The sequence below is a fragment of the Peromyscus eremicus genome, chromosome 20 (assembly GCF_949786415.1).
Source record: "Peromyscus eremicus chromosome 20, PerEre_H2_v1, whole genome shotgun sequence".
Lineage (NCBI taxonomy): Eukaryota > Metazoa > Chordata > Mammalia > Rodentia > Cricetidae > Peromyscus > Peromyscus eremicus.
The window spans coordinates 14,148,729-14,160,710 of record NC_081436.1 but is presented as its reverse complement, the minus strand read 5'-3'; the positions used below and the strand labels follow the sequence as shown (position 1 = coordinate 14,160,710).

The window sequence follows — 11,982 nt, the reverse complement described above, 5'->3', positions numbered from 1 at the left end:
GTTCTACAACCCTGAGCAGGGGCAGTGAGGGAATGAAGAAAGGACAGATATGCGGCCAGGTGGGCCATGTGCACTCTGATGGAGTTGTGCCTACTGCCACACTGGGGAAGTTCAGCATGTTTATTTTGTACAGCAAGGGGGGAAGAGTTAGGCAGGAGGTGTCTGCAGGAGATGCAGATGCCTGAGACTTGAGACTGTAAACACCCGGGAGGAGGGAACCTGCAGTTGCTAGGGCTTTTCGTATATACTGGTCAGTTGTCTGTAATTAGGGCACTTGGACCGGAAGGCAGCTTTGCCTCTCTGAGCCTGACCAGAGGAAAGGCTTTTCCATTTCCTACTGATCCCAGGCCTCAGTCCTTGACATGGCAGGCTCATGTCAAACAGTCCCCTCAGAACCTCTCAGGGTTTCCTCTGTTCCCTACACTGCCCTGTGCTAAAGTTCTCTGTATTGCAATCCTTGTTTTAGGATATGGCAGGAGAATCAACAGTTGGGCGGCTGGCACTTTTTTATTGCCACAGTAAGAAAGGTTTTCATTATAGAGGCCTGGAGTTTTAGGATGTTCACTTCCAATTAAAACCATTATTCCCGTTTTCCCTTTCTCTTTTTGTGTCTCGAGTGAGTCCAGACTGTGCTTTCCCTGCTCTTGGCCCAATACTCAACAAGTTTGTTCATCAGGCAATTTGATATGTGTATGTGTGTGTGTGTGTGTGTGTGTGTGTGTAAATATTTTTAATTTTAATTTAATTAACTTTAATTTGTATTTGGAGACAGGGTCTTACTTTGTAGTCATGGCTGGCCTGGAACTCTGCATCCCAAAGGTGTGTGCCACCATACCTGACTAGATTTTAATTTTATTTTTAGTTATGTGTTTGTGTATATGAGTGCAGGTGTCCTTGGAGGCCAGAGGCATTGGATCCTCTGGAATTGGACTTACAAGTGCTTGTGAGTCACTCAGTGTAGATGCTGGCAACTGAACTTTGGGTCTTCTGCAAGAGCAGTATTTGCTCTATCTCTGTCTCTGTCTCTGTCTCTCTCTTACACACACACACACACATACACACACACACACACACACACACACACACACACGTGTATGTACACACACTTCTTCAAATTTAATTTGGTTTATTTTTGAGACAAGGTCTCACCATATAGCCATGGCTGTCCTGGACTCACTTTGTAGACTAGGTTGGCCTTGAACTCAGAGATTGGCCTAGTCTGCCTCCCAAGTACTGGGATTAAAGGTATACACTATGCCAGGTGGAAATGGTACACACCTTTAATCCCAACAGAGGCAGGTGGATCTCTGAGTTCAAGGCCAGTTTGGTCTACAGAGCAAGTTCCAGGACAAGCTCCAAAGCTACACAGAGAAACCCTGTCTCAAACCATGCACCCCCTCCCTCTTAAAACATGCCTTACGACACCTGGCTGTGAGAACACATGTGTGTCGTGGGGGGGGGGGGCGCCTCCCTCCTCCCCCTGTAGACCAGGCTGGCCTCGAACTCACAGAGATCCTCTTGGCTCTGCCTCCAAAGTGCTGGGATTAAAGGTGTGTGCCACCACCGCCTGGCAAGAACAAAAAACACAAGGTTTCTAATTTAAAAAAATCTATCCCTTTTTAATTTAGAATTTTAAAATTAGAAATGTGGTCCTCACCTTTCCCTAGTTCTGTTCCATAGAAGCTAGTTCATTCAAATTCGTTAAAAACAAATTTTTTGTTTTGTTTTTGTTGTCTTGAGTCGGGGTCTCTCTATGTAGCCCTGGCTGTCCTGGAACTCATATAGACCAGGCTGGCCTCTAACTTACAGAGATCTGCCTGCCTCTGCCTCCCAAGTAGCGGTATTAAAGGTGCTTGGCCCAATATTTTATTTTGTTTTTAATTACATGTATGTGTGTGTATCACATGAATGCAAGTGCCCACAGAGACTTCAAGTCCTCTTGGAGCTAGAGCTCCAGGTGGTTGAGCTGCCACCTACCAAGGGTGCTCAGAACTCAATTCAGGTCTTCTGCAAGAGCAGTACATTCTTTTAACTTCTGAGCCATCTCTCCAGCCCCATAGCTTTTTTTTTTTTTTTTTTTTTTTTTTTAAGAATATGAATGAGGGAGCTAAAGAAATAGCTCAGCAGTTAAAAGCACTAGCTGTTGGGGCTAGAGAGGTGGCTTAGAAGTTAAGAGCATTCATTGGCTGTTCTTCCAGGGGACCCAGGTTCAATTCCCAGGACACATATGACAGCTCACAGCCATCTGTAACTTCAATCCCAGGGCCTCTAAGGGCAGTGTGTGCACATATTACACAGACAGACCTACATGCAGGCAAAACACCATGCACATAAAAACTTTTTTTTTTAACCAAAAAAGCTGGGTGTGGCAGTGTATACCTTTAATCCCAGCATTTGAGTTCCAGGATAGCCAGTACTATATATAGAGACCCTGCCTCAATAAATAAATAGACAAAATAAAATAAAATCTTAAAATTTTTATTTATTGTATATGTGTGTGCATCATGCATAGTGGGGGGTCATGCATGCCATTCATGCATATAGACAACTTTTTGGAGTTGGTTGTTCCATCTACTTTTTTTGTTTGTTTGTTTGTTTTTCGAGACAGGGTTTCTCTGTGTAGCTTTGCGCCTTTCCTGGAACTCACTCTGTAGCCCAGGCTGGCCTCGAACTCACAGAGATCTGCCTGGCTCTGCCTCCCGAGTGCTGGGATTAAAGGCGTGTGCCACCATCACCCAGCTTCCATTTACTTTTTCTTTCTTTCTTTCTCTCTCTCTCTCTCTCTCTCTCTCTTTCTTTCTTTCTCTTTTCCTTCTCTTGAGACAGGGTCTCCTGTATAGCTCTAGCTGGCCTGGAACTCAGTATGTAGACCAAGCTGGCCTTGAACTCATAGAGATCTGCCTGCCGAGTGATGGGATTACAGCCAGTTTGCACAGCTACAGCTGCTTGTACTTTATTAATATACCTGATATATATATATATATATATATATATATATATATATATATATATATATATATATATATTTGCACTAGTCCTTGGAGTTATTCATTTCTCTGAGGACTGTCTGTTATGTTTGAAAATGGTGGTTGAAGAGCACAGTTTATAGTGCATTTCCTCTAGGAGTTGAAAGGGATTACCATTTAGCTTGTGATCAGATGTCTGAGTGTTCTGTTGCTGTGAGGAGACACCATGGCCAAGGCAACTCTTTTTTTTTAGTTTTTCAAGACAGAGTTTCTCTGTGTAGTTTTGGTGCCTGTCCTGGATCTGGCTCTGCAGACTAGGCTGGCCTTGAACTTACATAGATCCACCTGGCTCTGCCTCCCAAATGCTAGGACTAAAGGCGTGCGCCCGGCCAAGCCAAGGCAACTCTTAGAAAAGAAAACATTTGACTGGGGCTTGCTTACAGTTTCAAAGGGTTAGTCCAGTGTCATCACGGCAGGGAGCATGGTGCTGGAGTAGTAGCTGAGAGCTTTAGATCCTGAGTTGCAGGCTTCAGGCCAGAGGGACAGGGACACTGGACCTGATGTGGGCTGTTGAAACCTCACAGTCAAGAGCTGGGTATAATATCACACACCTTTAATCTAAGCACTTGGGAGGCAGAGGCAGGCGGATCTCTGTGAGTTTGAGACTAGCCTGGTCTATTTAGTGAGTTTCAGGACAGCCAGGGCTCTGTAGTAAGACCCTGTCTTGAAAAAAGCCAGAAGAAAGAAGAAAGGAAGAAAGAAGGAGAGAAGAAAAAATGAACGGGAGGAAGGAAGAAAGATCACTCAAAGCCCATCCCCAGTGACACAGCTACTTCAACCAGGCCGTACCTAATCCTTCCAAGTAGTTCACCAACTGGACACTAAGCATGCACATATACGAGCCTATGGGAATCAATCTCCTTCAAACTACCACACCAGGAATGTGCATTTGTTAATGGTAGCAGTCTACTGTTATGAAACTGGCAACTTCAATAGAAATCCTTGTCATATCCTTAGGTTCTTTTTATTTTTTAAATTAAACAGGGTTACTGAAAACCAACTTCTTGCAACTGTATAATATTCTTCGAGCACGTTCTCTCTATACTGCTTTCTCCCTTTTCTTTTCTCACTCCCATTTGTTCCCCCAGACAAATTTGCTTCTACTTTCATATCATCAGTACATATATGACATTATGTATCTATAAAGTCTAGGAGCCATAAATGAAAGAAAACATGCAACACTTATCTTTCTTAGACTGACTTAATTCACTTAATGTGAGTATCTCTAGATGCAAAGGAACAAAACAATGTCTTGCTGTATTGCCCAGGCTGGCTTTGAACTCCTGGCCTAAAGAGATTCTCTTTCCTCAGCCTCCTGAGTAGGTGGCACTATAACCAGGTTCACAATACCCATTATCCTTGGATTGTTTGGTGTGACATTCTAACTACTGAGCCAGTTAGTCAAATGTGGAATGGATTTATATTGTTAGTACTTTTTTTTTTTTTAGAAAAAGTAACAAGAGTTTTTTAGTTCCTTAATTATGAAATGTTCCGATGATTTGGATACAACTAAACATAGTGTATCAGTTTTGTGTCCTTGTGACCAAATAGCTGAGCAGAACAAGGGTGGAAAGACGATTTTTGTCTCACAGTTTCTGAGTTTTCAATCTCTCTTGTCAGGGAGGGTATGGTGGAACAAAGTGACTTGTGGTGATATTGTGTTCCCCAAAATATTGTGCACCCTAATGAACTTATCTGGGGTCAGAGAACAGAACAGCCACTAGATATAGAGGCCAGAAAATGGTGGCACACATGCCTTTAATCCTTAATCTGCCTTAGGAGGCGGAAATCTATCTAGATCTCTGTGAGTTTAAAGCCACACTGGAGGTAGCCAGGCATGGTGACTCATGCCTTTAATCCCAGGAAGTGATGAAAGAAAGCAGAAAGGTATATAAGGCGTGAAAACCAGGAACTAGCCTGGTTAAGCTTTTAGGCTTCTGAGTAACAGTTCAGCTGAGAGCCATTCAGATGAGGACTCAGAGGCTTCCAGTCTGAGGAAACAGGATCAGCTGAGGAATTGGTAAGGTGAGGTGGCTGTGGCCTATTCTGCCTCTCTGATCTTCCAGGGTTCACCCCAATACGTGGCTCAGGTTTGTTTTTATTAGTAAGACTTTTTAAGATTCCTGCTACATGGCCGGGCGTTGGTGGCGCACGCTTTTATTCCCAGCACTTGAGAGGCAGAGCCAGGCGGATCTCTGAGTTCGAGGCCAGCCTGGACTACCAAGTGAGTTCCAGGAAAGGCGCAAAGCTACACAGAGAAACCCTGTCTCGAAAAACAAAACAAAACAAAAAAACAAACAAACAAACAAACAAAAAAAAACAAAAAAAAAGAAAAAGAAAAGAAAAAAAAAAGATTCCTGCTACAGTAACTTACATTATGCTCTTAAGGAAACAGAAGGAGAAAATGCCTGGACTAGGTGTCTTCTTCCATTTTCTCCTTTTATTCCATTTGGATTCCTACCTTAAGAATTGGTGCTGCCCACCTTTAATCCCAGCACTCGGGAGGCAGAGGCAGATGGATCTCTGAGTTTGAGGCCAGCCTGGTCTACAGAGTGAGTTCCAGGACAGCAGCAGGACTGTTACATAGAGAAACCCTGGTTTTTTGTTTTTTCGAGACAGGGTTTCTCTGTGTAGCTTTGGAGCCTGTCTTGGAACTCACTCTGTAGCCCAGGCTGGCCTCGAACTCACAGAGATCCGCCTGCTTCTGCCTCCCGAGTGCTGGGATTAAAGGCATGTGCCACCACCGCCCGGTGAAACCCTGTCTTGAAAAACCAAAAAAAGAAAAGAAAAGAAAAAAAGAAGCAAAGGAAAAATAGGAGGAGGGTGGCTGGGACTTAGGAGGTATTTCTAAGTGCCTGCAGGTAAGCATGAGGAACTGAGTTTGAATCCCAGCACCCTCTTAAGCCAGGAGTGACAGTGTTGTGGAACATTATTTCAACTATGTAGAAATGTGTTACATTTGTTTGTGATGCAGAATATTACTTTGAATGGCCAATAGCTAGGCAAGAGAGGGATACGCAGGGCTGGCGGCCCGAGAGAATAAGCAATAGGAGAAATTTAGGCTAAAGAGAGAAGAACGAGAGAACGAGAAGGACACGCCCCAGGCCAGAAGCCAGGCAGCTGCCTGACATGAGAAGCAGTGAAAGTAGGAAATACAGAAAGAAAGGTTAAAAAAAAAAAAGGCCTGGGGCAAGACATAGGTGAAGAGAAACAGGGTTATTTAAGTTATAAAAGCTAGCAAGAAATAAGAGCTAAGATAAGACTGAGCATTCATAACTTAAAAAAAAAAGAATTGGTGCTGCCTACTTCAGAGGTCTCTCTCTCTCTCTCTCTCTTTGATTTTTTTTTTTTTGGAATAGGGTTTCTCTGTATAATCCTGGTTGTCCTGGAACTCACTCTATAGACCAGGCTAGCTTCAAACCCTCAGAGATCCATCTGTGTGTATCACCACTGCCTGGCCAGGGTAGGTCTTAATAGCTCTTAGTTAATGGTCTCTAAAAACAATAACAAAAAAACCATGTTTTTAGTCATGTAATACCTACCTCTGTACCCCATACCATTTTATTTTAAATGAGTGTTTTACTTGCATGTATATGTCTGTATGCTATGTGCTTGTTGGGTAACCGTGGAGGCCAGAAAAGGGTGTCAAATTCCCCAGAACTGGAGCTGTGGTTGTTGAGCCATCGGGTGGGTGCTTGGAATTGAACCCAGGAAGAGCATCCAGTGCTCATAACAAACAGCTGAGCCATAATTCTAGCCCCACCCCCGTAAAGGTTTTTAATGTTGGTTTACATTTGTGTGACAAAATACCCATATAAACAACTTATGGGAGGAGAGATTTGTTTCGTCTCTAGTCTGAGTGATATTACCTTGTCATAGTGGTGTTAGTCTACCATAGTCTATCAGATCATAGTCTGTATATCATGGGAGCCAGGAAGGACTGAAAAGAATGAGGGAAGGAGGGAGAGAAAGAAAAAGACAAGGAAAGTATGACTGCTTAGCTAGCTTCTCCGTTTTTCTGTTTTATTCTGTCCAGGCCCTCAGCCTATGAGATAGTGTCAACTATACATTCAAGGCAGTTCTCCACACCTTAATTAATCATCTCTCAGAATGCCCTCAGATACACCCAGAGGTACTTTATTGCTCTCCTAGGTCTCATTCCAGTCAAGATGACAATCAAAATAACAGTTCTTGATTTCTTTTGTTTTCCTTGTATTTTGCCTGACTTTTTTTGGCTGTCCTGGAACTCGTGCTATAGACCAGGCTGGCCTCAAACTCATAGAGATCTACCTTCTTCTGCCTCCAGAGTGCTGGGACTAAAGGTGCACACCACCAACCTTCAACATTTTTTGTTAGTATGATGTTGCAACTTGACAGGATCTAGAATTACTTGGGAAATGGACTTCTGGTGCATGTCTATAGGAGGTTATCTTGATGCAGTAATTGAGATGGGAAAACCTGCCCACCATGGGTGGCACCATTGTGTAGGCAGTGGTCTTAGACTGTACGGGAGGAGACAGTGGGCTGATTACAGGTATTTGTTGATCTTTTCTTTGACTGTGGATGTAATGTGACTAACTGCTTCAAGTTCCTACTGCGTTGATTTCTCTACCATGATGGACCTTGAACTGTGAGTTAAAATAAGCCCTTCCTTAAGTGGCTTTTGTAAAGTATTTTATTACAGCAACAGGAAAGAAACTAAGAAAATTAACTTACAAAGGAAAATTAGTATTTTTCTCTTATTTTTCAGGTAAACAGGCTAAAACTCTTCCCTGAATGAAAATATCTTTTTTAAAGTTGCATATATACAGAAGAAAAAACCCAAATGCTTTTTATTTTGCCTGAACACAAGATTTAAACAAGGTACAGCCATTGAAGGTAAGTTGCTTTTTCTTTTCAGTTAAATTTTACTTTATTGTTTTTTGGTTTTTCGAGACAGGGTTTCTCTGTGCAGTTTTAGTGTCTGTCCTGGATCTCGCTCTGTAGACCAGGCTGCCTTGAACTTACAGAGGTCTGTAAGTCCGCCCGGCTCAAATTCTACTTCATTGTACAGTTTACTCAAATACATTGTGTAGATGGACATTCAAAGATTGGATGACAGTGAAATCTTTTGTTTCTGTTTTTTTTTGAGGTGGGGGTCTCACTGGCCCATTGAAAGCCTTTCTTTTATAATCCAACTTGATGTTGGAATTCTCTCTCTCTGACAGGATCTCACTATGTAGTCAAAACTGTTCTTTTTTTTTTTTTTTTTTTTTTTTTTTTGGAGCTGAGGATCGAACCCAGGGCCTTGTGCTTGCTAGGCAAGCGCTGTACCACTGAGCTAAGTCCCCAACCCCTCAAAACTGTTCTTAAACTTATGATTCTTCTCCCTTGTGCCCTGAATGCTGGAATTCTGGGTGGACATCATGACACTTGGTTCATGTAATTTCTTGCCAGCATTTTGTTGTACTAGAAATTCAGGTAGCACTCTAAAGGACAAAAGACAGGACACTGAGCATTATGGCAACTCTTTTGCTTTGTACTGAAGAAAGTATTGATTTTCTTCAGAATAAAACATGCTCAGTGTTCTATTTCTTTTTCTGTTACTGTGATAAAGCACCACTTTTCAAAAACGAATGAGACATAAGTTCGTAGATTTAAGAAGCATGTTGTATCCCAACTAATATGAAATAAGAGAGAAAATAGGCTGACAAGATGGCTCAGTGGGTAAAAGCTCTTATTGCACAAATCTGATGGCTTACCTGAGTTTGATCCTTGGAACCCATGGTGGAGGGAGAGAATTGACCCCTAAAAGCTGTCTTCTGATCTTAAGACATGTGTGATGACACATTTGCTCCTGTACTAACACACATCACACACACACAATAATGATAAATAAAGCTTATTTATTTATTCATTCATTCTTTTTTTATTTTTTGAAACAGAGTCTCTGTGTGTAGCCCCAGCTGTCTAGAACTCACTACATAGATCAGGCTAGCCTCCAACGCACAGAGACACCTACCTCTGCCTCTCAAGTGCTGGGATTAAAGGCATGGGCCACCATACCTGGCAGTGATAAAGTTTAAAAAGTCAAAATAGAAAAAAAAAATAAGAGCTAATTGGTGGCTGGACAGATAATAAATTACAGTTTAGATTCTAATTCTCTCTTGGCAACAATCTCTACCACAGAATGTTCTGTTGGACTCTTTCATGGAACTGTAGGATCGTATGATCATATGGGCGACACTTGTGTTTGAATCCTACCCTCTGTCTTCTGATTGTGTCACCCTGGAAAAATAAAGAAGCAGAACTTGAGGCTCCTTCCATTCATTCAGTGCTGGGTAAGCATGTAGGAGATGTTGGCTGTAGCATGTTGTTCTTGACAGAATCTCGAGAACAGTTGTCACAATGGGAAAAGCATCCTGCTGTGTTGAAGCACTAAGTCCAAAGTTGGTTTATGAACAAGGATGCTCTCAGTGGTAACCAGCAGGTCATCTGTGGAAGGAGGAGTATGGCCTTCCCCATAGTTAAGCATCTTTATGGAAGATAGGGTATATAGAGACCAGGCATGGTAGTTCACACCTGTAATCCCAGAATTAGAGAGGCTGAGGTAAGATTATAACCATAAGTTCAAGACCAGCATGTGCTACTGAGACCCTGCTTCAATTAAAACAAACAAACAAAAGTTTGAAAAAGAAATATTCAAGAATTGGGCCTGCAAGATGGTTTAGCAGCTAAAGACACTTGTGAATTTAAACAGATGAAACATATATGAAGACAGAATTAGTGAACTGTAATATGTATCTGAAAAAAAATTATTCCGAGTTGTTGAACTGAGAGATGGGAAATAGAAAATGAGATTAAGCAAAAAATAGAGTTCCTATAAAAATGATGTAAATGGATAGTTGGGATTTCACTGTAAAAATAGGGAAAATGGAGGCACAGCATTATTCAAAGTATCAAGAGCTTTAAACTTTTCAAAAACTAATAATACGTAAGTCCATAGATTTATGAAGCATGTTGTATCCCGACTAATATGAATTAAAAAGAGAAAATGGGCTGGTGAGATGGCTTGGTGGGTAAAAATGTTTATTGCACAAGCTTGATGACCTGAGTTTGATCCCCAGAACCCATGATGGAGGGAGAGAATTGATCCCTTAAATTTTCTTCTGACCTCCAGACATGTGTGATGGGCCTGTGCCCAGTGATCGGAATTTGATCCCTGGAATACACATAGTGGAAGAAGAAAACTGATGCCCACAAACTGGTCAGTATAGGCATGTGTGCACACCACACACACACACACACACACACACACACACACACACACACACTCACTCGCTCAAATAAATAAGTAAATGTAAAAAAACTAAGAGCTGGAGAGGTGGGATCATGTTTAAGAGCACTTGCTTCCCTTCCAGAGGACCTGAGGTTGTTATCCAGCCATTATGTGGGGTAGCTCACAAATGCCTGTAACTCCAGCTCTAGGGGATCTGACTCCCACTTTTAGCCCAAGGGCAACCACACATGTGACACACAACACACACATAAATAAAAATACATTTTGTTTTGTTGGGGTTTCTTTGTTGTTTGTTTGTTTTCATTTTTCAAGACAGCGTTTCTCTGTCTGGCCCTAGCTGTCTTGGAACTCACTTTGTAGACCAGGCTAGCCTCAAACTCAGAGATCTGCCTGCTTCTGCCTCCCGAGTGTTGGGATTAAAAGTGTGTACCACCAGGGCTGGAGAGATGGCTAAGAGCACTGGTTGCTCTTCCAGAGGTCCTCTGCACATGGTGGCTCACAGCCATCTCTAGTGGGATCTGATGTTCTCTTCTGGCATAAAGGTGTACATGCAGATAGAACACTCATATACATAAATAAATTTAAAAAAATGCACCACACCACCACCTGGCCAGCCTCTTTTTTTTTTTTGATTGTTATTGTTATGTACATATACATGTATATATGTGTGTGTATGCACAAATATATAAATACAACCTAATGAGTCTGTTTTTGTTGTGCGTGTATGTGGTTTCAAGGCTGACCACTCTGCATTGGACAACCAGTTAAGGTGCTCATCTCTGGGAGAGACTAATTCTCCTTCTCCCCACAGTTACTAGTTGCCTGTAGTTCTTTATCTAGAAGGGGGATCCATGAAATTTTCCTCCTTCCACATTACCATATCCATTGACATGGCCATTAATTATTACAGTCTTGTTTATGCAGCCATTTCTAGGAGAGACTGGCTCTTACAGCCTTTCTACTCCCTCTTCTGAGATGTTCTCTGAGCCATAGATATGGGAGCTGTGTTATGGATATATCTGAGGCTGAGCTCCCGTTGATCTCTGGTGGGGAGCACATAAGTATGACACGTGAGTGGTGACTGAGAGCTATGCATCCTGATCCACAGGCAGCAGGTAGACAAAGAAAGTCACTGGGCCTGGCATGGGCTTTTGAAACCTCAGGGCCCAACCCCAGTGACATACCTCCTCCAACAAGGCCACACTGTCTCCAGCAAGAACACACCTCCTCCAGCAAGGTCACACCTCCTAATCCTTCCCAAACGTTTATCAACTAGGAACCAACATTCAAATATATGAGCCTTCATACTGGGGCATCCTCATTCAAACCACCACATACATAGTGCATTCAGCTTACTGTCACCTCCACCTTCTCTGAACCCCTCCCAGCCCCTTTACCCCACTCTACCAGGCCCTTTTCTACCTACAGTTACGTCTTAATCAGTGACCATCAGTTTGGAAATAGGCATGGGAGCACAGTGGGCTCCTCAATGAAGTGTTTATGTCCTTAAATTCCCTCGATATTCCTTATTTTTGAAAACAAGTTAAAAATAATATGAATAGAGTAAGGGGAAAAAGAAGCAGAACCTGTGAGTCCTCCAGGATTGTCCTTTCTTTTCACCATTGTGTTGTCTATGCTGAATTCCTTGCATTTCTGTATTAATTTTAGGAATAGCTT

The 11,982-nt window shown here is 42.3% G+C and overlaps 1 protein-coding gene across 10 annotated transcripts in view; it reads left to right on the top strand.

The window, feature by feature from the left end:
* Positions 1-7,765: 7,765 nt before the first annotated feature.
* Ppp6r2 (protein phosphatase 6 regulatory subunit 2) overlaps positions 7,766-11,982 on the top strand; it is a 67,521-nt gene continuing 63,304 nt past the window's right edge. For 4 of the 10 annotated variants that reach the window (XM_059248119.1, XM_059248109.1, XM_059248110.1 and 1 more), the window contains exons 1-3: positions 7,766-7,904; positions 9,195-9,346; positions 10,186-10,272. In XM_059248119.1, coding sequence (XP_059104102.1) covers positions 10,259-10,272 — 14 coding nt within the window. In that variant the 5' untranslated portion in view covers positions 7,766-7,904; positions 9,195-9,346; positions 10,186-10,258. The remainder of the gene's footprint in view (positions 7,905-9,194; positions 9,347-10,185; positions 10,273-11,982) is intronic. The other 6 variants (XM_059248114.1, XM_059248113.1, XM_059248115.1 and 3 more) reach the window with 2 other exon arrangements.